A 27,377-nucleotide genomic window follows, 5' to 3' on the forward strand; every position below is an offset into this window, starting at 1 on the left:
GGCTCAGGCTCAGGCCCTCATACAAATCAAGAACCAAAAACTCGCAGGGAAGTACAGGTTCTAATTGGTCGAGTTGCAGCTCTCAGCCGTTTCATATCTCAACTATCAGATAAGTGCAAACCATTCTTCGATGTAATAAAGTTTAAGAACAAAGATATATGGGGACCTCAGCAGCAAATGACTCTCAATCAATTGAAGTGTTACATGGTTGAACCTCTAATCTTGTCCGCTCCGCAACCTGGCGAAACCCTTATCATGTACTTAGCAGTCTCCAGATAGCCACAAGTGCTGTATTAATCAAAGAGGAAAGAAAGAGTCAATACCCAGTCTTTTACACCAGTAAGACGATGACAGATGTCGAGACGCGGTACAACAAAGCAGAGAAGATCATACTAGCATTGGTTTATACAAAGAGAAAGTTTCGGCATTACTTCGAATCCATAACATCATGGAACTCACCAACTACCCTATACAAGCTATACTCTCTAAGCCAGATTTATTTGGAAGAATTACCAAGTGGGCCATCGAGCTCAATTCCTTTGACATAACTTATAAGCCGAAGGTATCCCACTAAGGACATGTGTTAGCTAATTTTCTCTTAGAATATGAGGATAAGCCCGAAGAGACAGAGCTTCCTGAACCACATTGGGAGCTCCGGGTGGATGGCTCCTCTAATCAAGCTAGTGCAGGAGTTGGAATCATTATTTCAACACCTGAAGGCACCAAGCTGCAACAGTCAATCTGCTTAAATTTCCCTGCTACTAACAACGAAGCTGAATATGAGGCTTTACTCGCTGGGCTTCGGTTGGCTAACCAACTTCAGGTACGATGTTTAAAAATTTTTAGTGACTCACAACTTATTATAAATCAGGTGACAGGCAAATATCAGCCCAAAGAAAAAAGAATGAAAGCACACAAAGAAGCTGTAGAGAGTGCTACACGAGGATTCGATCAAATCGAATTTTACCAAGTACCTCGTGATGAGAATGCTGAAATAGACCAATTAGCCGCATCTTCTTCAGACGAAGACTTGATTCGGATTGTACCAATCGACATCCTGGACAAACCTAGCATAAGCCCTCAGCAGGAGGTAATGGTGATTCCAAATATTCCGCGAGAGCCATGCTAGATTGATCTGTTGGAAGCTTACCTTAAGCATGGAACTCGTCCGAACCAGAAAGCCGAGGCAAGGAAGCTCAAACTCACTGCAGCTAAATATTCAATCATCAATAACCAATTATATCGGAAGTCATTTTCAGGTCCTTACCTGAAATGTTTAAGCCCCACTAAGGCTCTCGTGATATTGAAGCAAATCCATGACGGGGATTGTGGCAACCACTCTAGTGGCAGATCCCTCGCACATAAGGTTCTAACTCAAGGCTACTTCTGGCCATACTTGGCTTGGAATGCTGAAGAGTATGCCAGGAGATGTGATAAATGCCAACGTTATGGTCCAATGAAACATCAGTCTGCTGAAGACTTACACGCAATGGCAAATCCATGGCCATTCGCACAATGGAGAATTGATATGGTAGGCCCTTTACCTAAAACTGTGGAACAAAAGGAATACGCGTTACTAGCCACATATTACTTCACAAAATGGGTGAAGGCTGAGGCTTGTTCAAGTGTGACCCATGAATAAGTAAAGAGTTTCCTATCGAACAACATAATTTGCCGATTTGGGGTGTCAAATGTTATCATGATGGATAATGGTCTGAACTTGGATAACAGCAGCACAACAAATTTATTCGCCGAGCATGGGATTAGGCAGAAGTTGGCCGTAGTTAGCATGGGCACAAAATAATGCACAACACTTTGGTTTTAGAAATGGTATCAAACGGACATCATACTTTAAATTTATATAAAAGCCACTTGACACTTATACCGTCAAGTATGAAGTGAGAAGGGATCGTTCATAAAGGATTGAACACATGTTGGGATTAAACTTGATTTTAGTGCTAATTAAATTGCACAAGAGAGAAAGAGAGAGAGTGTGTGTGTTGAGAGAAAAAGAGTTTGGTGAAGTGATTAAATAAATTGCAATGCCAGTAAATTAAACTAAATTAAACTAAGGGATTAAAGAGATATGAAGAGAGTCTTAGGGTTAGGATTCACTACTAAGTTCATGAAATTAACCATATGCTTTCAATTAATGGGGAATTCATTAGTGTAATTATAGATGTGGTCACATTATCATCACAAATCACAATTGTAAGCATAGATTATCAATATCAAGAATGAATTGTCTACCTAATGAAAATTAAACTAAAGTGTAGAACCCATTCAAGACTACGTCATAACCCACCATACACATTCAAAAATGTATCCGATAAGAGCACACATCATTCAAGAAGATAATACTAATTGTAATTAGAAGTATGGATTAACATAATCAAGCACAAATTGCTTACTTTACTACAGTTAACTAATGACAATAAGCTAATTTGTAGAACAACCCATCAAGATTAAACCTTTATCCATCAAATTAATTGACAATTGTATCAACTAAGTATCATGCTATGGCCATCACTAAACACAACTAAAAGAAGTATCTTGTGTAGAGTATAATTCTAAATCAATCACACATAGACATGCAATTTTCATTTAGAATCAATGGAAGAATTAATTTTCAATCATCTAATGAAGACTAAAATACCTAATTAATCATATATAGACATACAATCAACTAGAGATTTTAATGGAAGAATTTATCAATACAAGCCCTAATTTGTCAAATCAAGCATGTATATATAAAAAATCACAAAGCCATACAATTAATTACAACATATTAATTCCCCAAGAAAAGAAATACAAATGTATAGGTTATATGAACTTAGGGCTCATCCAAGCCCTAAGTGAAGAACTAGCTCATGGAGGAGATGATCATGGTGTCAACAAGCCCAATCCCCATCTTTTGGCTCCTTCTTCTTCTTCCTTCAATTGTAGACAGAGCCTCCGTATAATGCTCTTCCAACCCTAGCTTTCTCCTTTTTCCATAGAGAACGTAATATCACGGTACAGAAAAATAATAAAAACCTAAAATCCTTCCCTCATTAATAAATTAAAAACTCCTTAAATAAAATAAAAACTAATCCTAAACTAATAGCTTACTGGGCCTTAAGTAACAAACCCTATTAAAGCCCATAAGTTACAAAAATAAGCCCAAAATAAGAAAATCCCGTAATGCTGCCAGGTACTGGGGGATTGATCTCACAGCCTTGGGGATTGATCCCCCAAGGGCATTTTTAGTTCTGTGAATAGTGGGGGATCGATCCCCCATAGTTGGAAATTTCTTTTAAGCCTTATTTAGCTCCATTTTGGCCCCGGGCTAATTGGTTTGTTTCTTCATCTTTGGGAACATCATCAAAGGCCCGAGATTGACCATTTTTGAAGAATAAACACACTATACGAGCAATGGGCTGCGACCTCTTTTTGTCATTTTCTGATTTTTTCTGAATGTCTTTGCTTGACTCCAAAAAGGCTTTAGTGAACCAAAATTAGTCCGTTTGAACCTTATTGACCTGAAATTGACAAAAACATAAATTAGAACTAAAACATGAAAATAAGATAGGTGCAATGACTAAAATACCCTAGTTTAGGTGCTGAAATGTGCAACATTTAAGCACTGATCAATAGGCCCTTTACCCAAAACTGTGGAACAAAAGGAATACACGTTACTAGCCACATATTACTTCACAAAATGGGTTAAGGCTGAGGCTTATTCAAGTATAACCCATGAGCAAGTAAAGAGTTTCCTATGGAATAACATAATTTGCCGATTTGGGGTGTCAAATGTTATCATAATGGATAATGGTCCGAACTTGGATAACAGAAGCACAACAAAATTCTTCGCCGAGTATGGGATCAGGCAGAAGTTAGCCGCAGTTAGCCATCCGCAGGGAAATGGGTAAGCTGAAATAACTAACCGAACCATTTTCAGCTGTCTGAAGAAAAAGTTGGAGAAGCTCAAATCAAAGTGGTACGAGAATCTACCTCAGGTGCTTTGGGCATATCGAACTACCCCAAGGCAGCCAATGGGAGAAAGTCCCTTTGCTATGGCTTATGGTTCTAAAGCAGTCATCCCTACCGAATCAGCAATTCCAACCCTTCAGACATCCTTGCTACTCGAAGGGAACAATGAACAGCAACTTGAGCATAGCCTAGACCTTTTGAAAGAAAAAAGAGATGATGCAGCAATTAGGCTCATCTCATACCAACAACAGTTGTGCAACAATTATAACAAGCGCGTCAAGTTCAGAAGCTTTGTAGTAGACGATTGGGTGCTGAAACAGGAAACATCTCATGTAAAGAAGTTACAACCCAATTGGACCGGACCTTATAGAGTTACAGAAGTGGTAGGGAAGAGAGCTTATTGGTTAGCCGAAGTTGATGGACGTCCAATTGCATGTCCTTGGAATGCGATACACCTTAAAAGGTACTACCATTAGGAAAATTTGTCAATTTTACAAGAATTTCTTTATGCAAATAAGGCTGCTTATAGCCCATATAAATCTAGTTTATTGAGTACATCCTCTTTTTTCAAATTTAAAGTATTTCTTGTCATATTTGATGTGGGATGCAATTTTCGCTTTGTATCTATCTTTCTTTTCATAAAATGAGGGCAATACTAGTACCCTACATAGTTTCGATTTTATGAAATGATTTTATGAAACGACAAAAATATGACAAAATAGACAAACCGACAAAATAAAATCTCAACGATTGTTTTGTTTGGAGTTTCTTTTCATAGTAACTCATATTTCATTATAAGTTTGTCCCACATCGATAAAAAAATACTATTTACATTCCTTTAAAGAGGGACATATTAAAGTAATGGAGTGCATTGTAAGGAGGGCCCGCTGGTAATAGAAACGACCCAGCCCAAATTCTGTTCAAAGTCCTGATACCAACGGGCATTCCTTACAATAAACCCTTTTTAAAAAAGCCTAAGTTTTTTACCCACATTTTTAAACTCTAGTCTTTGTCCCACATCAACTAGAAATAAAAAGATTGTGTAGTTAATATATTGATAGAACAATATATCTAGACGCCACGAAGAGAGTCTATGTGGAAGATAGTCTCTTAAACAAAATGAGAGACTTCCAAGCCACAATTACTCTCTTTCTTGGCCTCATATCGATTTTGAAATCTTCGGCCTTGAATTATTCTACAATACTAGAGTTTTTCCAACTACTCGCTTCGAACCCAAAGTGTCTGGTTCAGTGCACTTCCTCTTAAGCTTAGCGCCGAGGAACTACTCGCTTCGGACCCAAAGTGTCAGATTTAGTGCACTTCCTCTCAGGCTCAGCACCGAGGAACTAGTCACTTCAGCACACTTCTTTTCAGGCTCAGCGCCGAGGAACTACTCCCTTCGGACCCTAAGTTTCTGGTTCAGCACACTTCTTCTCAGGCTCAGCGCCGAGGAACTACTCGCTTTGGATCCAAAGTGTTCGGTTCAGCTCACTTCCTCTCAGGCTCAGTGCCGAGGAACTACTCATTTCGGACACTACGTGTCCAGTTCAGCACACTTCCTCTCAGGCTCAGCGCCGAGGAACTACTCGCTTCGGACGCTAAGTGTCTGGTTCAGCACACTTCCTCTCAGGCCCAGCGCCAAGGAACTATTCATTTCAGACCTCAAGTGTCTGAAATTATCATTCAATTCCTATTCGGATCTTAACCGAGGAACTTTGCTCTTCGGACCCCCAAGAGGTCAGAGACATTCACAATCACTATAGAATTCAACACCTCGAATTCATGGGTCCAGAGGCAATCCAACAGGTTAAAACCCAAATAAGGGAAAATACTCTTTATGGATATTACACTCACAAGCCCCCTCACTGGGCCCAATAGTGTGAGTCCCATTATAAGTTTGTCCCATATCAAAATCAAATAAAAACTAAGATTGCTATATATTGTACAATCTTATAAATGTTAGTCACCAAGAAAGATGTCACTTGATAAAACAGGACTTCAAAACCTAACTATCAAAGAACCCTCTTTCTTGAGCCTTCATTTTTCAAAATCCTCAGATCATGGTACTATGAATACTCCAAAAATTAAAAATTCAAAGGTATCAACAATATTTATTCTAGGCACATACAAAGGCCAAGGGGATATACATTACGAATCTCAGGTGTTTGAAGATGCCAGTCAGATACATGCTTCGGATCTTTTGAGTCCGAGGACATCAAAACATTTCTATAGGACAAGTATTTTGTCCCACATCGAAAAAATACAATAAACAACAAGTATTGATATATTTACTCCCTACAAATCAATGGCAAGAAGGGTTCCCTTGACGGTTAGATCACTAGATGAGGAAATAATCCTCAGATATCAATCGAACTGTCAAAGAGATTCCCTTCTTCCCATCCTTCTTATTTTTGCTTTGGACCATAAGAAGTATGAAGCCCTCAGATAATGAGTTTCCCTCAAAGATAAGAAAACATTACTACTTAGTGGTAGTGTGAAACTCAGAAACACTCAAAGACATGCGAATCACATCAAAAATAAATTTAATCGTTAAAGCCCCAGGAACAAAAATATATTGTCTCAAACATTCATCAGTTCAGAATAAGAAATTACACGACCCTACTTCCTTTTTGGATCAAAAGGAGTAAAGTTGAAAACATCAACCACATTCGGGTTGGAAGAGGCTTCTGAAGGAAGCAAAGGCCTTAGAGCTGGTGGACTTGAAGAACTTGGAGCTGGTGGGTCCTCTGGATGAGCCTTCACCATCTCAGCAAAGAACACTTCAGCTTCTTGGGCTTGTGGACCCTCAGCATGAGGGAAGGACACTTCCATGTCAGCATCAAAGGCATCTGGATCTTTCGTCTTGTCACCAGAGCCATGGTTGAAGCTGAACCTAAAGGCCTTTACACTGGATAAGCACACTAAAGTAGAGTACCGTCCTTGTATCTGTCTCCCAGCAATAATGCAAGTGCCAATTGCATCATTCAAGCGCTGGACCTCAACCTCCAATGTCTCTACCTTAGCTTCAGACGCAGTCAAGCGTTTCTTGTAAACATCCCTCGCCTCAGATGCAATCTTTGCATTCAGGGATGCGTGTGAGGCCTTCTTTTCAGAGTTGCTAAGGTATTTTTCCAGTTTTTTGATGGAAAGAGACTGAGCCTTAACAGTAGCGCACAGTGCCATGGTATGGTACATATTCTACACAAAAAGCAGTGGCAGGGTTAACATTAGAAGAAGATTAAACAAATATTAGAGATAAGCGAAAGTTCAAACCTTTACAGCTTGAACTGGGGCAGACGGTAATAGCTGGTCTAACCCCATATTCCCAATGATCCTCTTTATCCTTGGGTAGCCACATCTCCGAACTACTGCCAAAGCAGCAGAGGGGTCAGAGACTATTGAATCCCCAGAATGAAGAACTGACTTATCAGCCCTTGAGAAGACTGGTCTCCAAGGTTCGCCAGATTCAGCTTGGACATAAGCCTGAACTTCTTCCTCTGGGTCATTTTCTTCAACCTTCTTCCCTTTACTTTTGGGGACATTCTTGCCCTTGCTGGTGGAAGGAGGATTTGACCTTGTTTTCTTTAGAGGAGGTTCATCAACTTTCTTCTCATGTTCAGTCGACCTGATAACTGCCAAAGGTTGGTCTTCAACAACTCTCTTCTTTAAAGCTTCAGCCCTCTGTTTTTCTTCCTCGGTCATTGGAAAGCTGTCAAAAGATGGAAGTGACAGATCCATAAGGTCTGCAGCTATGGCATAAGAAGTAATTTCTTTAAGGTTGGAAGAGGTAAGCAGCTCCTCAACAGGTGGGGGTTCACTCCAAATTTGTTCTTCAAGGAAAGAGAGCCTGTTCCTAGCAGCAGAGGAAGGAAAAGTTGCTAAAAAAACACCAAGAAATTCATAAGTTTGACGAATGAATAAAACTTGACATAGAAAACAACCAGAGCACTTCTTATGAAGAGAGGGAGAATGCTCTATACCTGGTTTCCCAAATTTGCAATGAATAGGGAGCTTACTCGGCTGGGGCACAAACCAGTTTCCCCTAACGATTATCATCCTCTCCTTTCATTTCTTCTCGGAGGAAGGGAGGTCTGTACATATCCTCTGTTGTTTAGAGGAGGTAAAATAAAAACGACCAGGCTCGGTCCTGTGCTTAGAAATAGAATAAGTGATCAGCAAGTTAACAAGAGTCAAATCAAGACTCTCTAGCCTTCAGCGGACCAGGAGTGCCGAAACTATTCGAAGAAAGTTAGGGTTTACTTGAAGTGGTGCAAGACCTAACTTATTAAAAACTAGATGGTAGAAAGGGTGAAGAGGGAATCGAAGAGCGTTAACATGCCTAACAAAATGAGCAATTCGTTCTTTCTGACACCCTCACCGGAACTAAAATCAGCACCCTTGGGGTATTCGACAATTTTTACTCCCTTGGGAATCTCAAATTCTTCCATTACGGATTCAATGGAGAACTTAATACGTCGAACAAACAAAATTACTTCTCTCGCTTCTTTAGTAAAAATGTTATTCGACCCAGAGGTAGATGCCTCAGCCTGAATTAGGGAATCATCAAACTGGTTGGTCGAATCATTTGTGGGGTTCAAGGGGTTTAGAAACCCTAAGGGGAGGAATCTTAATAAGAATAGGGGAAGACAACGGCGTGGATTCAGAATCTATAATTTCTACGTGGTTAAGAGTAGTTGAAGTGCTCATGATGCAAGATCGAAAAAAGAAGATAAAGAATTAACCTGGTGATATGACGAAGTGAAGAACGCAATGAACGAAATGAGCGCAGTGAAGACAAAAACAAATCTTGAGGAAGACCTTGAGTTAGAATAACAATAGACATTATTAGAAATGCCTCTTGCAAAAGTGGCAAATATGCAAATTCAATTCCCTTTTAATTAGGAGCCGTAGTCCAGTTAAAAAGGGAATTGGGGGCAAAGTGTGGAGGGAAAAAATCCCCCTCCAATAAGAATTGTCCACGTCACCGCAATATAAATCTATCTTTGATAGATTTTAGATGCCATCTGGGTCAGGCCCAAATTACATTACTCCTTAGCCCAATATCATTAATATTGAACCTCCAACTTCGTTCAAGCCCGGGTAAAGGCATTAACAGCCCAACATCACTAATGTTTAAATTTTGGCTCGTTAACAAAGTCAATTAAACCAAGTTACATCCGGTCTAAGTACATTTAAAGATAGAATAATCCTACTAGGCAAAGGATTCAACAAAGAAGGCAAGTTCTGTGCAAAGAAAGTTTGACATGGAAAGAATTAGAAAAAGGAAAGAACTCTATTTATAAAGAATGTTGTATATGAAAAGAATTGGAGGACAAGCATTGCGAGTTCTACCATAATTCTACCACTTTTTGTGTATAAATAGAGGTCTGGACCTCCAATAAAAAGATCAAGCAATTTACGCTTCTCTATATACAATTCTTGTTCATTATTATTTTATTTGAGTGAGTTGTATTTTTTCTTTTAATTGTTATTGGTTGAGAGAAATTTTGCACCTACAAATGGTATACATACAAGTTTTTTAGTTTTATTGGAAAATTAGGATTAGTATTGGTGTTGTAGGCCATTCGGATTCTTAGTTTGATTGGAAACTTAAAATCTCTAAATTTGAGTTTTATAATTATTGTGTTCATTAAAGATACAATTTACATATTAATAGAAATAATTATATTATATTATTATTATTTTATATTATTTTTTCTTAGTTGGTATTTACAGGCCTTCACTTAGGTTCGAATCCCTAACCTCCCTTTGGAAAGTAGGAGCCTTGTACCTGTTGCCTGTTGGTATATTATTATTTTTGGTATATTATTATTTTTAATAATAAATATTATTATTATTATTATTATTATTATTATTATTATTATTATTATTATTTGTTAAAAATAGATATAAACAATTAAGTATAAAAAAATAAAAATAAAAAATCAAATTTTAATGTGGTGTTAGCATGTATATACTTTATAACATTTGGATAAGCTCCATAACACATTTTTTTTGTAAAGGAGACTTTCGTTATGAATCAAATTTTACCACCTTTGTAGCCACTTTTCCAGGATCGCTTTTTCCATCATTTGATTTGTGCTTTTGTTTCCTCGTCAAGACAAAGCATAATGATAAGCAATGGAGATCCCTGAAGCCATGATAGAGTTTCTGATTCATATAGAAGGACGATAGCCTTTAAATAGTCAAAATTCCTTCCAAAGCTGCGCAAGGCGGCCCCTAGAACAAAGCCCTGCCCCTCTTTTTTTCCCCTTTGAATGAAAGACCCTAGGCTCTGTTTGGTTAGATAAAAATAAGCAAGAAAAGAAAAGAAATAGAAAATGAAAGAAAAGTGAAGTTAATGAAAAGAAAAGTTATTTTCTATCAACTGTGATACCCCCAGATTTTCGAATGCGGGTTGGCCAGGCCCACGCCCGATTACCCGAGGATATCAAACCAATTAGTAATAAACGAACACAGAATACAAATAAGGAAACAAGAATAAATAAAAATTTGCTGAAAAGAAATTAGAATGATAATCCAAATACTGAAATCTCATAATAAAATTAAATCAATAAAGAATTATTCTGATACATCCAAATTCTCCATTTCTAACACAACTCGGGAATCCATCTGGTGGACCCCTAAAAACTCCAACACTGAAATCATCAATTGAAGAACTCCACTGCTAAATCATGAAGAAGCTCCTACGTCTTCGGAAGAATGAGAAGCCGTCTCTGCTCAGCATGAACAAGATCTAAGACCTGGAACCGTACGTTACCTGAAAAATAATAGTGGGTCAGGCCCACAAACAAGTTCTATCCTAACTACAATCCAAACAGAGACCCGATACGCAGATACATACTAGATGTCTCAACCATATCTATATAGTCCGTAATATATAAATATATATTCACACTACAGGACTCTCACTAAACTATGCTGAGGGTCTCAACCTGAATAGAAGGCAACATGCAATACGCACCTGAGTAGGCATGACTACCTAAGCCTAACAGGGTATACTTCAACCAACATAGCTAGTTACGCATCCTACTGCATATACGCACCCTAACCGTCGACTATGAGACTCAAGCTCAGATCGCGGTACCATAATTTATATATATAAATTCCCATCCAAACCAATGTAGTGCTGCTCAACTGTTCGTTGCCATGACACGACATAAAATTATGATTTAAATGTTTTAATTAAATCCCTATCCCAATTGTATATATAAGTTCCCTCCAAGTACAATGTTGTGCCGGTCAACAGTTCATTACTCAAGACACAACATGTTATCAGGATTTAAACGTTTTAGTTAAAACCCTATCCTTTCTAATACAGAAATATAAACAATCATCCAGTATGTCGTTCAACTGTTTTAGTTGACAGGACATGAAACCATGTAGGATTTAACAATTTTAGTTAATCCATTCCGTATGTATGAATGGGTAGGAATTAGCGTTGTGACCTAATCTATCCCTCCGTATGACACCGTCCCATACCGGTGCATATATGCAAATGATCCGTAAATGATGCAACATTATAAGCAGTACATCAAATAAAGTCCACATTATCCATACAGTTGATAAACACAGAATTTAAACAAGTCATCAACTAAAAATCCAGAATCCATCCATGTAAAAATCGTCAAGTTATATTCCAGCATCCATCCAGGTAGTTGACAGAAAATATATATTTAATTCTTCAATTAATTCCAAGCCAACATCCAATTAGATTGACAGAACCTAAGTACTAGTTCAGCAATTTAAGTCCAAACTCTAATCCAAATAATTGCAGTGTAATGCTTAAAATTACCACAACTAAAGTTCCAAGCTTAAATCCATGCATTGCAGAAAAGTATTATATATTTCAACAATTAACATCTAGGATTTGCATAGATCACACTTGTTAATTAAATGATACTAGCATGCACCTACAACCATATTTATAAATATATACATACTCCATTAAATTGCTAAAACTAAATTAAGCAATTAAACCTCTTCCATCCGTTAACAACCTGCACTGCTGTATACATTCCTACGGTTAAATCCATGAGTTCAGAGACATTAATTTATCAAGTGTGACTCTAATGTAGCATGTTACAATGATTAGAATCCATGTTCTATCCCTTTTTAATTTTTAGACACCGTTTGCACCATTAAATCCTTCCGGTCCGTCAAGTCCGTAAACTGTTGCGACTTGCCCTAGATTTTTCCTACAGTTTAAAACCTTAGCATATAAATAAGTTTATACATCCTAGGGCATTAATATTCTATAGTTTAGTGTTTAAGACCATCACAGTAGCCTAAACACAGTTCTGAAACCCACAGTTGAACCAAACAAGCCCCAAACTGCTTCAAAACACATTAAAGATCATAGAGCCTGCTCTTAGAATCAAAGAGCAGGCTCTAACCTACCTAGAGCCGGCTCCTACAACCCTTGGAGCCGGCTCTAATAGAGTGGGAGCCGGCTCTTTGCTCCCAGAGCCGGCTCTCCTTCTCTGAGAGCCTTCTCTGCCCACTTTTCTTACTCTGTTGCTCCGTTTTGACTATTAGCTTTGTCTCCGGCTATTCCCAACCTTCGGTTCATCTTTAATGCTGAGTTTAAGAATCCTATTTACACCCAATATCATCCCCATGACTTGTTCATAATAGTTCAATTCAATTACAGTGTTTAAAACCTTAACTGATTAAACATGCTTCCACTTTAAACTGCAAACCAGAGGTACAAGAACTTTAACAGAATAATTCCACACATATAGACATCTAATTTAGCATATAACAAACATGTATAATTTAATTATTGATCAATTAAAACCCTAGAGATAGTCTAAGAATGCACAGAACACAGGCAATGGGAGAGAGAAAGGAAATAACTTGCCTGTGATTTCAATTATGAAATCTCGGCGTCGTGTCCACTGTTCTGGCAACACGAACCACTATTGTTTGTTAGCCTATAACAAACATGTATAATTTAATTATTGATCAATTAAAACCCTAGAGATAGTCTAAGAATGCACAGAACACAGGCAATGAGAGAGAGAAAGGAAATAACTTGCCTGTGATTTCAATTATGAAATCTCGGCGTCGTGTCCACTGTTCTGGCAACACGAACCACTATAAAGCCTCCTAGTGCTCTGGAATAATCCACCAAAATCCTACCTTGGTCCCCTCTGTTCTTCTCTTTGCCACCCTTACAGTGTTTTGTTCCTTCTACCCTCTGTTTTTACAGAATTATCTTCACGTTCTTATGCTATGAGTTATGAGCGTAAACCCTAGGTTACAGCATAATGGTTGTATTTATAAGCTTAATCCTAAAACCCTAATCCTTATAATATTAGAGACAGAGCCTTAATGTTACCCCAAGTCGGCCCATAAAGCAACCAAGATTTATCTATGTCGGTTAAACAAACTGTTTTCCTAGAGACCCTAGTTAACTAATGTAAGAACCAAAAACTCATTTAACTTATTTATATCAAAATTAATAATTACTAAAAATAAACCATTTAAACATACAAGCCAGTTAAATAACAATTTATCAATTAAATCAATTAAAAATACAAGTAAAGAAAACAATCTATTTAAATCAACAAAATAAGACAAACAATTAATTAAAATAAAATCAAACACATAACCAATTTGACACATAAGCACCTAGCCACACAATCAACATAAAATTTCACATAAAAATAAATTTTAAATTCCCATTTTTATCCTTTTGAAAATTAGGGGTATTACATATCAAGCATTTGGTTAATATGAAAATTTATTCAGGAAAATTGTATGACAATATTAGTTTGTTAGTTTGGATAGCATGAAAATGAAAAGAAAGTGATTGTGCATATCAAAATTACCCTTATGATTTCAAATACTAAAAAAATAAATAAATTTAAATAAATTTTTGTTTGATGATATCTATTTTTATCAAAGTTTTAATAGAATGGTGAATTATTAAATTTTAATAATATAATTATTTATATTGTTTAAATTAAAATAATACTTCATGACTTCCTAGGTATAACTGTAGAAGTAGAAGTTGTAGAACTATCTATTCATTTAAAAGAAATAAGAAAGCTTAAAAATAAAATAAAATTTAAAAATTTGGTTTCATGGACTCATGGGCTTTCAAACAGAGAACACAAAAAGAGAAAAATATATATATATTATTCTCTATATATAATAGAGGTGTATAATATATCTTATACAATGTATATATTTGGAACCCAAAAAAAAAAAAAAAAATCGTCCAAATAGTATTGCAAGAGAACATGTTTAGAGAGAAGTTGCCTTCTAGAAATCCACTAAAATAGAAATTGTTAGAGAACTTGCCTCTTTGAAACTTATTAGAAAACAAACTCAATTAGAAAATAAAGAAGTTAATTGTTTAACATGATTCAGTTGTTAGATAAAATAGGACTTTCAAATAAAAAGAAGCAGTTTTCACGAAAAAATACTACCCCTTTTTCCTTTACTTCTTTTGGTTGTTTAGCACCTTACAAGGTTAAAAATGGAATTTCACTCATTGTCAACTACAATTCAATAAAAAGTTAGAATCTCAATACATCCGAACTATTTTGGAACGGAGGGAGTATTTCCCTGTGTTTTGTGTGAGAAAAGTTTTGGAAGAAATTAGTCTAATGCAGGAAACTATATTTTCTATTACGATTCTTTTTCCATCTATTCAAACTCTAAAAAAATTTAAAATTTTTCTCTTTTCTTTCATTTCTAGTTGATTCCATCTAACCAAATGAAGCCATGAAACAGAACATTTTTTCTTTGATCGAAATACGAATGAGATCAAAAAGGCCATCATTGGGGCAAACGATGCAATAGCTTCGGTTAAGCTAGGAAACAATGAAAATGATGGTTGAAATATTGTCCATGCATTAGATTCAGTTCGAAGTGCCCTAAATAGTAAATATTTTTATTTTTTAATTTCAGTCAAATAGTATAATATTTAAGAGAACAAAAACAACAAATGCCTAGGTCTAAAATTCATCATTGTTATAGGAGAGTCTAGAGCTAGATCTACTGAACATTTAGTGAACAAATATTCCAATCCCTTTTGTTCAGCAGAACTAGTATCACTGCAAATGCAAAGTCGATCTCCAACATTTCTCTATACTTTTGTCTTTACACAGATTCTGTTCATGAGCTACCCAGTGATAGAAAAGAAGTTGTGACAGTAATTATTGATTGAAAAGAGAAAACAGAATTCATCATGATACATATAAAATAATAGCATAGGATTGTCCAAAAAGCACACTCTGTCAGTTGAATCATCTATTGCTAATTCACATGCAAAGGTGGTGAATGATGTGCTGAACTTTGGTTTTGTTGAACTGCTTAGACCAAGTTCAACTAGTGCCATTTAAACTTGTTTAAGTTAGGTCAACCAAGCTGTTGCCTGTTCATGAACCTGAGCATGATGTCACGGACGAATTCCTAAGACGCATGGAGTATGGAAGACACGCATGTTGATTGGCAAAGAACAGAAATTGATTGGGAATGGTTTCAAGGAAGGGACGTGCAGGACCACATGATGGTACCTCTTCAGAGTTCAGGCAGGTCGACTCAGTTCGGTTCGAGGAGCTTGTCGCTGGTCGTGGACTTGACTATGAAAAAGGGAGTTGGCCATCCCTGCACAAACTGGTTGGGAGTTGGAGGCGTTCCCCTAAAGAGGCCAAGGCAAGCCGAAACCAGTCAACATATATCATTGGGAGGGCAAGTCGTGGTGGCTGACCAGGGCGGTTACGCAAGTTGAAGCAACGCTTTATTGCCGCACGGGCCATGCCGTTGCGCCAAATCTTTAGGCCCGTGACAATGAGCTATTCATCACTTTAAAATGCATGCCTCTGATCAATGGACATTTTAAAAAGCCTAAAATACCCATGTTTGACATGAAACCACCACGTGATCAACACACCTAGCACGATATTTTGTCTAAAATGCTCACGTTCATGTTGAACACATCATATTAGACATAAAACCTTGTTGTGCAAGGATGAAAACAGATTCTTAGTTCACTACGAATTCCCAGCTGACTTTCACTTTCGTAATTTAGGGGATATAAGAAAAGATATTAGTTCAGCAATGCATCGTGTAACTTAGCCAGTTCTTAACCTATATACAGAGATCCTCAAAATACTTCAATTTAATTAGAAATTTGATCCAAAGACGCACGTCAAAATTATATTTGGCAAAGATTGGTGAATGGCAGATGATACTCCAATTTTAAACTGTCATACACCACAAACTTACTTAATTGGTGAATGACAATGAAATGGGTATTGCCTATTGGGAATGCTAGAGTGATTGGAATTGCTCATGTATAGGATATATAATTAAACAAAATTATTATCAAAATTAAGGTGAATACCAAATAACCATCTTATGTCTTATCCATACATTTAATCGAGGAATTAATATATTAATCTTATTTATACAGAAAATACCTGATATAAATGTATCTCCACTGGCAACAATGCGTTTTAGCATTGAATTCAACAATGACCCTAACGAGATGCTGATTCAAATAAAATTCTGCATACGTTCCAAAGAGATGCTACTCAATTTTGCATACCTTATCATGGTATTGAGTGAGTTCAAAAGTTGAGGTAATGCCAGGTCCATATGAGCTCTATAGGCACATGAATCTTGTTTTGCTTCTCTTCCGGCATGTATATATTATGTACTGCAACTGATAGAACATTGAGGATTTGGTTGCTCCATAAATCCAAACAGAATGAATACGTGTCCCATAGCTTAGTGCTGGCAAAAGATACCACAAGTTATGACTTTTTTAAATATTTAAAGTTATTAATAACTAAAGCAAACTAGAATTCCGACATACAGAGAGAAGTTCATGAATCTTACTATAGATGTTTCTGATCAATTACTTTATTGAAAAGGAAGTAAAGAGAATTCCATTATTTTTTGCCTGGTTTGGTTGTAATGGAAAATTGTATGGAAAATAAAATATGAAGGAAAAAAAGAAGAGGACTTCAATAAATTATAAGAAAACAACTTTGGATAGAAAGCAACAAGGAATGGTGAATCAATGGATAGAAGAAAGAAACAAGTTTGGTTGAGTTGCAGGGAGTGTAGAATAAGTACCTGATTGGGTTTTTTTGGACGATTACAAAGCAGAGAATGATTGTCACTCTAAGTTTATGATGTCTTCACCATCGAGTTTAATATGGCGGATTCGGGAAATCTTGGACCAATCTTCCCCTTTTTCCCTTTGGCAACGTGGTTTCAGAAATGGACATTTGGATATCCACAGGTAAGAGAGGGAGTTAGGCAGCCCCTCTTTTGGCAAGGACTAGAGCCAAGGGCATTTATAGATGGATAGGTGTGTAAGAGAGGTGAGGATATCGATGGTAGAGTGGGCCGGATCTGACCCGCGAGAGGAACATCGGGTTAGGCAGTAGGTATAAGCCCAAGCTGAAAAGGAATAGGATGGGCCCAATTTCTGGGATCTACCTAGAAAAGTCAGGCCCATTAGTAAGAAGGCCCGAGGCTGGGAGCCCAACGGAGGAAGTCAAGTGTGACATTTCAATGATGCTTGTAATGGCCTATAAATAGACCAGAATGATAGAGAATTAAAGGGAATTAATTTGGGAAATGTAATGAAATTCTGTCAAGATCAATAGAGATATTTTCTTGCATCTTCAATTGGCGCCGTCTGTGGGAATCGTTGAAGATTGATTCATGTTTGATTAACATCATGTTGATTCAGACTAATTCGTGAAGACGAAGCTAGATTTCTAGAAGTTGAATCCAGATCTGAGTGGTTGCAGTTTGTTCTGCATAAGTTCTTGATTCCTGTCGATTCTGAGAAATTGGCGTCAGATTTACACATCGGTGATTTATTCTATCGTGGCTAAATATGGCAAGTTCAAAGCTAGGAAAGCTCGGATCTAGCAAACGGTGAGCGCAATTCAGTGAATTTGAGTCCAGATCTGACGTGATCCGCATTAGCAACATTCAGATCTGGCCTAGAATTCATGATTCATGCCTTTGCTCCGTTCCAGAATGATGATCGGAGATGAGAACTCCAATCCAATGGAGAATGTCCAGCAGGTGAAACTTGATGACTTGATGAACACAATCGAAGCTCTTAGAAGAAAGAATGCGGAGCTAAGAGCTGGAATGCAGCGTCATTAAGTTCCGGCGATTCCGCGACCGCTTCCGGCAAGTGAGGAAGTTCTACATCCCGGTGTTGCACATCACGGTGAAGAAGTGGGGAACAATATGATGGATCTTCACCACGAGGAGGTTAGGCCAGACGATTTGCCACCAAATCCTCGTCATGTTGATAATCGTGAAGGATCGATTCACATGGATCCACGACGTGAACAGATTAGGCGGAATGAGGCCATGACTTTCGGTCCAAATCAAGAAAGGTTCATCTGAGAAGAAACTGTGGAGTTTGGACGCCACAAAGTTACACCAATCTGGCAGAAGGACTTCGTAGAGGAAAGATCACTCGATCCCTTTTATCGGCCTTCCATGGCTACGTTCGATTACCGAAGCCCAGAAAAGAGATCTATAGATCAAAGATCTACCGCGGGGTTCCAGAGGGAGAATGAAGCCCTCTGCTCAGCGGCTTGGACAGTTGACTCGCCATTTACCGATGAAATTCTGAATACTTCGAATCCGAGGAAATTTTTTATGCCTGTTTTCATTCTGTTTGACGAAACAATCGATCCGATCGATTATGTATACCATATCCAGTTGAAAATGGCCCTAAACATGGAGAAGGACTCCTTAATGTGCAAGTGTTTTCCAACAGGCTTAGCTGAACCAACACTTAACTGGTTCAAAAACTTGCCAAGGGGCTCAATTGATAATTTTCGAAGCCTCTGTGATCGGTTCATAAGCCAGTACTATGGGAATAAACGCCCGGCAAAAGATGTCTCCAGTCTGTTCACGATGAAGCAGCATGAGGATGAGCGTCTCCAAGCCTTTCTTACCAGATTCAACTTAACTAAGAGCATGGTGATTGAATGCCATCCGTCCACGGCGGTTCAGGCATTCAAGCTGGCAATAACTTGTGGGACACCATTCCACACAAGTCTGGTGGTGAATACACCACAGACCATGGACGAGCTGAACGAAAGAGCTGACGGTTTTGTCGATCTGGAAAAGGAAGAGGCAGTTAATGCAAGAAAGACGTCCATTATCTCAACGGAGGAAAAGTCCAAGGCCAAGATCCGGCAAAAACCAGCTCCATCACAGCAGCAGACCCCTTGGAAAGTAGAAAAGAGGCATAGAGAGAAGGATCTGATCACTCCATTGAAATTCATTCTTGCAAGGCTGTACCAAGAAAACAAGATAAGTTCCGACCTCCTTTACCAATCAGACTGCCCCTCGAGCAGAGAGACCAGTCTAAGCATTGCGCTTTCCATTCTAACTTTGGCCATCAGACCAACGAATACAGGAACTTAAGGAGGCAGGTAGAGATGCTGATAGCAAGAGGGGAGTTCGCAACCTATATTCAAGGCCCGACAGTAGAACAGAACCGACCGACGGAGCAAGTGAAGAGGAGTCAGAAGCCGAGCTCCCACAACTCGCAGCCAGTTCGGATAATCAATGCAATTCACGGTCGGCCAGAACCCGCTAAAGAGTCGGATGAACTGCTTCGAACACGCCTCCGCCAGGCGCAAATGAAGAGGAGGATAGGCATTGTAAACACTCTGCATCAGTAGAATGCTTCAGTGCAAATAAAGTTCTACAGAACCGACCTGTTACGCATTCAAATTCCTCACGAGGATCCGTTGGTCGTCAGTCTGACAGTGGTGGAATGCCTGGTACGAAGAGTTTTGATCGATCCTGGAAGCAATGCTAATGTCATGCCGAGGGACACATTTGATCGGCTTAAGATTAAGCTAGAACAGCTCAAGCCCACTGGAAATCCCTTGCTAGGGTTCGATGGAAAGCGGGTGGAACCCATCGGTATGGTGGAAGTAACAGTGCATGCTGCAGAAAGAATTCTGACAGAGAGCTTTGTTGTGGTCGAAATCCATCCGTCGTACAACCTCTTGATGGGTAGAGGGTGGATTCACAGAGTTTAAGGCGTTCCTTCAACTTTGCACTAAGTAATGAGATGCCTCGGGCCAGACGGAACCAAGGTGATTGACATTCATGGGGACCAAGTTGCAGCTAAGGAATGTTATTCTGTGACGATGAAATCAGCTGGCAAAGGAAAGGCACCCATCCGCTCGGCAAACCTGAGATAGCAATTACAGGAGCCTCCACCCAAATAGAATGGGGAGGAGGAGCCTGTGGAGTTGACCAAAGAGCCTCTTGTTGAGGTGCAGATCGACCATGGCAGGCCAGAGCGAACAACCAGAGTGGGAGTAAGACTTGCCGAGGGGGAGAAACAAGAGTTAATCGATTTCTTGTCTCAGAACGCTGATGTGTTTGCATGGAGCCACCTAGACATGCCTGGAATCAGCCCCTCTGTATCCTATCATTCCCTTAACGTTAATCCGAACGTAAAACCTGTAAGGCAGAAACAGAGAAGGTTCGCTCCAGAACGCAACTAGATCATAGCCGAGGAGGTTGATAGGTTGCTTGAGGCAAGGTTCATTAGAGAAGTGCAATACCCAGACTGGCTCTCAACTGTTGTCGTTGTGCAAAAGAAAAATGGCAAATGGCGAATGTGTATTGATTTAACCAATTTGAACATAGCTTGTCCAAAAGACAGCTTCCTGTTGCCAAAGATTGATCAAATGGTGGACGCCACTACTGGGTATGAACGTTTAACTTTCCTGGATGCTTATTTAGGCTACAATCAAATCCCCATGGACCTGCTAATGAAGAAAAAACTTATTTCATTATCGAATGAGGGACCTTCTGCTACAAAGTTATGCCGTTCGAACTAAAGAATGTCGGGGTGACTTATCAGAGGCTGATCAGCAAGATTTTCAAGGGTCAGATGGGGAAGACTATAGAAGCCTACATTGACGACATGGTCGTGAAAAGTAGGAGGAAAGTTGACCATCTTAAGCATCTGCAAGACGTGTTTAATGTATTAAGGAAATACGGTATGAAGCTTAATCCAACCAAATGCTCATTTGGTGTGAGCTTTGGTCAATTCCTGGGGCATGTGGTTAATCATAGAGGAATAAAAGCTAGCCCATCACAAGCAGAAGCTCTGACCAAGAATGCCGAACCAAAGACAGTCAAAGAAGTACAGGCCTTAACAGGTCGGATAGCTGTATTAAGCCGGTTCATTTCTAAGTTGTCAGATCGCTGTAAACCATTTTTCGACAAAATACGAAGCCATGGAAGACAGGCTTGGGGGGATGGTGATCTCTAAACCCCAAGATCTCTCTCTCTCTCTTATTCTCTCTCTATTACATTTAATTGTTTACTTTAATTTAAATTGCATCTTAGTATAATTCAATCACCTACCAATCTTTTGATCACTTGAACTACTAACCCTAATCTCGATTCCATAACCTTATACGACCCTCCAATCCCTTGGGATGATCCCTACTCGCCCTAACTATATTTTTAGTGAAAGGTAGTAGTGGCAATTATAAATGTAAAATTTGGCCCTTCACCTTAGTGCACTTTTTTAAGCGTTGGTGCCACGGCAGACACCATGTTACAAGATGTGCCACGTAGTAGCCTCCGACGCTACGTGGCAGCCATACACCTTTCTTAGAGGCTACATTCTACAGTCGCCTGCCACGTGGCAGCCTCCTCTACAGCCTCTTCTACATTCTACAGCCGTCTGCCACGTGGCAGCCTCCTGTACAGCCACTTGCCACGTGGCAGCTTCCTGTACAGCCTATCATGTGGCAGCCTCTCTCCTCCTCTCCAGCTGCATGTAGCGGCCTCCTTCCACATAAGCTACCTTTAATTAAAAAGAGTATTTTGGCGCTTGAGGAAAGTTTTGAACCCATGATCCCTGGCAACAAGCTAGAGGGTTTTAACCATGTGGGCTACATGAGCCCATGTGCATTTCTCCAGCAAGTAAAGTATATATGTGTTATCTTTACTTGTTGGACAAAAATAAAAAATATATATATAATAATATATATGTAATATATATATGGCATGATGAAGAATAAGTTAAGGAATAAATCTTTACATTCTCTACGTTCGACATACAAACCCGAGAATGGGGGGCAATTGATGAGAAGTCTTCAGCCAGGAAGTTTAACCGTCACACAAAGCTGTAAATCAAGATAAACTCCACTATCTTGGATAAGGATAAGAATATGTTCTCCCTTCCGTGTTGGAAAAGTATGAGAAATACTACTCCTCCTTCAATACAACGTGACACCCCTATAAAGAGGGCTTTCGGGTTCACATAAAAGGTGCGACACAAAATCCCTAAGAAAGCTCTTAACCTTTCTTCCCCTTCTGATCTAGCACTGACTTGATCATCAGAGACTCTTAGGCTTGTACCACACCGGTATCCGTTCACCTTTCTCTTCCTTTTTCAGGTACGACGTCACTTTGGGTTGCCGCGAAATCCTGCATCATCATATATATAAGACAAAATATCTCAAATGTCCACTTTCCATCCAATGTTGTTGAGGGTTCAAAAGAATGCACATGAACAGATATATGGTCCAACAATAATGATATATATATATATATATATATATATATTTAAATGTTTAAATAAAGTGACCTTAGAGGTAAAACATAGAGAACATATACAAATGGAAAGAAGAGTGTATAATTAGGTTTGATTGGAACAAATGAATGCAAAAGCCTCTGGGAAGAATTGAGAGAGAGCATTCTCTCTCTCATCATCACTCCAATGCAGAATCTTTACACTTGTAACAAAAAAAAAAGAAAAGATGTGTATATTTGTCATATTAGATGGTGCTTTCGGGATTAATAAAAAAATATATCAATTATATGCATCATAATATGAACGAAAAGTGACCAGAAGTGAAATGTAATGGACAAAGTTGTTCACTGTTGAAACTATATGTCACAAGAGGATATTGTGCTCAGCCGATAAAACTTCAATTGGCTTTTTTTTAACACTTTTGTATTTTACAACATTTACCACTAAAACTTGCGGCACTGGATGTAATTATTGAAACACGTACACAAGAGATAAGATTGTAAAAATTCTGCATACGCATGTGATTTCTTGTATAGGACTCAGAGCATCTGGGGCGGTAGACAAAGTAGAGAATATCTGTGAAAAGTAGAAAGAGGGGCGGTGTGCAGCTTACCATCAATGTGCTTTTTGTGGCCCCCACATCAGATTATCTATTGCCTTCTTTGCAAATAGAGCATCGTTTGGAGTACCGCCATTCATTTTTTGGCTTTCTTTATTCACTTATTTTGTGCTGAATTGTACAACTCCGGATAGGGTAATAAACGACTATTTTTAAACAGTAATAAATGGCTATATTATTTAGCTTATAAATACTAATTCTATATTCAATAATTTTTAACTTCAATAATTCTCTCTCTTAATATTTTTTTTAAAACATTCATCTCTATAGATCCCCAACCTCCATTTTATTGCCCCTATTTCAACCAATCTCACAACTCCGAATTACCACTGCAATCCAATTATAATTTGGATTTTTCAATTTTTTTTCAATCCGAAAATCCATCTCAACCCTAATACTCTTATTTCTCATACCAACCTTCTCAATACCGGTCTCAATCCCAACCTTCTCAATCCCAACCATCTAAAACCCAACGTAATTCTAGGCGTTCGAAAACAAATTGGTCCATTGAAGAAGATGGAGCATTATGCAAAGCATGGGTTGACATTGGGGAAGATCCAATAACGGGTTCGGATCAGAAGCAAATCACGTATTGGGGACGAGTCCATGAAAATTTTATTCGGCAACCAGGGGGCACGACGTTCCGAAATGTACAAGGTTTGCAAAATCGTTTCTCACACTTAAAAAAATTTGTGGGAAAATTTTCTGGATATTACAAACAGATCCAACATCATACTCCTAGTGGCTTCAACGTTGAAGATGCAGTAAGTTCTTTACTTTGTAAATTTTTTAATTTTTTTTTAATTGGCAATCTAACTAATTTCATTTATTTTTGTATTTTTTATAGCTCAATGAAGCAAGAAATTTATTTAAAGCGTTAGAAAATGAGCCATTTAAGTTGGACCACTGTTGGTGTATTTTAAAGAATTCGTTAAAATAGAATTCCAATTCCAACAGCAATGACAAAGGGAAAAACAAAAGAGTAGTGGAGATCGATATGAATGAGCCTAGGGATTGGCCAGAAACTGTTCAACCTACTTCGTCAACAATCTAAACCAATCCATTTACTCCGTCAACACCTACAGTATCAATACCAGCTTCAGTAAACCTTGGCGATGACGATTAGCCTGCAATTAGTGTTGAAAGTTCGCATGGCATTGTACGACCTCCTAGACGAAAAACATCTAAGAAGGGTTGTAAAAAAAGTAAAGAGGAGGTACAACATAACTTATTTCTAGAACAATTTAAAGATTTTACCCATCAAAGTGAGTTGATGAATGCCTTAGCAGTCGAATCTCAAAAAATAAAATTGAAAGCTACATTCGATTTAGGCTTGGAGCAAGAGCATACAAAAAGAATAGAGATTGAGGCGCAAAAATAAATGAAAAAGTTGGAATTTGAGCAGAAGCAACTTGATTTCAAAAGAGAAATGATGCTTAAAAATCCAAATGATGCTCCAACAGCAACAATAAAAGCATAGATCATTGATCAACAAAATGAAATTTATACACGTTTCTATCAAAGGGGTAGTTTGTGAAGCTATGTAATGTAATTTTCTTTTTCTATCTGTGGGAAGTTAATGTAATGTAATTTTCTTTTTCTATCTGTGGGAAGCTAATGCAATTTTTATTTATATATGTAATGGATATTTCTTTAAATCATAATTTCTTTAACAAATCTAATCGAAACAAATAATTTTTAAAATATTGTTTATTCATCAGCAATATGAAAATTACATTTTATTCCACTACAACAAATTTAAGCATCTTCATCACCAAATTGATTCCACAAATGTTCCATGAGATCTCTCCTAAGATCGGCATTGTCTGATCTATTGCGAATCCTACTTAGGCGAGAGGAAATGTGTGCCGCCAACATTGAAGTGTTTCGAACGTAATGTGGAAGGGAGATTGGGTCATCTGTCGGAGGTGTCCATTGCAAAATATTTTCACCCTCGTCTTCAATGATCATATTGTGTAATATGATGCACGTTCTCAATATCTTATTTAGATCTTCTGTATTCCAAAAAAGTACCTGTTGATGCGTTATAGCCCACCCCATCTGCAACACGTCGAACGCCCATTCTATATCCTTCCTTACAGCTTTTTGTTTGTTAGCAAATAATTTCTCTTTGACAGTTGTTGGGTGTGGCATGGTCTGCATCAAAGTTGCCGACTTAGGATATATACCATCAGATAGGTAATACCTCATTGTACGCCGATGCCCATTCACCACGTAATTAACTAGAGGCATTGAACCATTGATCATGCTCTTGAATACTAGGGAATGATCGAGAACATTCAAGTTATTGTGTGAACCAACTATACTAAAGAAAGCATGCCAGATCCACAGATTTTTCGATGCAACGGCCTCTAATATGATGGTAGGTTTATGGCTTCTTCCCGTGTGAGTGCCATGCCATACTGTGGGGCAGTTCTTCCATTCCCAATGCATACAATCTATAGAGCCAAGCATACCTGGAAAACCTCTCTCTTCCCTTTCTTGAAGTAGACGTGCAATATCGTCTGCATTTGGTTAGCATTGGTACTGCTCCGCATACACAACAATTATAGCATCACAAAACCTTTTCAAGCTTTCGATCGCAATGCACTCAGAAATCTTTATATACTCGTCACAAAGATCAGCTAAAATTCCATATGCGAGTATACGGATTGCAGCAGTCATCTTCTATATAGGAGTGAACCCCATATGACCGAGGGCATCGGGTTTCTGGATGAACCATTTGTCATATGTTGTAACACTGTTCAAAATGCGAAGAAACAACTCTCGTCGCATCCGAAACCTTCTACGAAATATGTTTGGTGGATAAATCGGATTTTCAGCAAAGTAATCTCGGAATAGCTGTTGTGCTGCCTCCTCTCGATCACATTTAATATACTTTCTCTTACGAGTTTGAAAGAATGCCCGCACCCTATCAGGCGATAATAATTTGCTCACATCATTCATCCTTTTTTGTTGGATTTCAAAAATATCTTCCCCATCTAAATCTGACAAATTCAATGGAGAAATAGACTCAGAGACAGGTATATCTCGTGACAATGAAGCCATTATTTTTTTGTATAAGAAATATGAAGACTCAAAGAATAGAGAATGGGTTTGAGAATGTAAAGAAGTGGACTTGATAATTGAAAGAAGATAGAATTGAAAAGGATAGAATGAGTGGTTTATATAGAAATTGAAAGAACAAATAATGGACTTGAGAATGTAAAGAAGTGGACTTCATAATTGAAAGAAGATAGAATGAGTGGTTTATATAGAAATTGAAATATAGCCGTTGGGAATATAGGTGTTGGGAAGAAGACAAAAAATTATTAAATTCAAATTCAAAATTTTTATTTTAATTTTTAAAATATATTAATAAAATAATAAATAGAGAATGAGATAATTGGGTTCCACACCATGAAACATATGGATAAAAAAAAATAGAATACCACATCATCATTTTTTAGCTTATGTGCCACACTACTTTTTAAAAAATAGATAGATAACTTGAATCACCACACCACTTGCTCTCAAAAGATTTTTCATAGGGAGAGAGGGAATGCTTTTATTGGATTTTGTGATCATGCGTAAAAGTGTAAAAGGCAGAAGAATAATGGTGATTGAGAGAGAGAGAATGCTTTCCTGTGATTGGTTTAGCTTAGACTATAGAGAGAGAAAATGAGCTTTTTCAGTATTTATTTCTTTATTTATTATTATTATTATTTTTTTTTATAAATAGCATATAAGTGGAGAATTACTACTATAGATTATATAGCAAATTTTTTTAAAAAAATTGATCAAGGTTCGACATGTCAAAAATAAAAATAATATAATAATATATTTATGTATAAAAAAATATTATAAATGAAATTATTATTTTGTTTACTTAACTTTATTAGTGATGATCCACTAAAATAAGGATAAAACTTGCTTATTTACCGGTGAGTAAGGATGACTTACTCACATGTGGTCTTATCACAAATTCACAAATAACCATAAAAATTGAGAGTTTTTGAAATTAAACATATTACCACTCGCAATCAAGTGTAAATTTATATCATTTCACTTTCCATCCAAATTCGACGTGGGACAAATATCTCTATAATAATAGTTTTCTTAAATGTAGTAATATATATATATATATATATATATATATATATATATATATATATTATA

At 37.7% G+C, this 27,377-nt stretch overlaps 2 protein-coding genes across 2 annotated transcripts; one reads left to right on the plus strand and one right to left on the minus strand.

Moving 5' to 3' along the window:
* Window positions 1-347: 347 nt before the first annotated feature.
* On the plus strand, window positions 348-1,642 carry LOC132301292 (uncharacterized). Its single transcript, XM_059798560.1, has 4 exons — window positions 348-516; window positions 603-823; window positions 872-1,090; window positions 1,178-1,642. Exons 1-4 carry the CDS (start codon window positions 348-350, stop codon window positions 1,640-1,642), a joined length of 1,074 nt encoding a protein of 357 aa, XP_059654543.1.
* Window positions 1,643-24,956: 23,314 nt separating this feature from the next.
* Window positions 24,957-25,883, minus strand: LOC132301293 (uncharacterized). Its single transcript, XM_059798561.1, has 3 exons — window positions 25,828-25,883; window positions 25,676-25,745; window positions 24,957-25,355 (listed from the first exon to the last, which is right to left on the minus strand). Exons 1-3 carry the CDS (start codon window positions 25,881-25,883, stop codon window positions 24,957-24,959), a joined length of 525 nt encoding a protein of 174 aa, XP_059654544.1.
* Window positions 25,884-27,377: the final 1,494 nt, after the last annotated feature.

The sequence above is a fragment of the Cornus florida genome, unplaced genomic scaffold, assembly GCF_030987335.1.
Source record: "Cornus florida cultivar Cherokee Brave unplaced genomic scaffold, ASM3098733v1 CherokeeBrave_3.0.0_Hap2_Chr03, whole genome shotgun sequence".
Classification (NCBI taxonomy): domain Eukaryota; kingdom Viridiplantae; phylum Streptophyta; class Magnoliopsida; order Cornales; family Cornaceae; genus Cornus; species Cornus florida.

Coding starts and splice junctions, on each gene's coding strand:
- LOC132301292 (XM_059798560.1), top strand. CDS start 348: ATGACAGATGTCGAGACGCGGTACAACAAAGCAGAGAAGATCATACTA. Junction 517..602: donor TTATTTGGAAGAATTACCAA/GTGGGCCATCGA, acceptor ATTTTCTCTTAG/AATATGAGGATAAGCCCGAA. Junction 824..871: donor GGTTGGCTAACCAACTTCAG/GTACGATGTTTA, acceptor ATTATAAATCAG/GTGACAGGCAAATATCAGCC.
- LOC132301293 (XM_059798561.1), bottom strand. CDS start 25,883: ATGACTGCTGCAATCCGTATACTCGCATATGGAATTTTAGCTGATCTT. Junction 25,746..25,827: donor TTAGCTGATCTTTGTGACGA/GTATATAAAGAT, acceptor TATGCGGAGCAG/TACCAATGCTAACCAAATGC. Junction 25,356..25,675: donor GGAAGAGAGAGGTTTTCCAG/GTATGCTTGGCT, acceptor ACTTTGATGCAG/ACCATGCCACACCCAACAAC.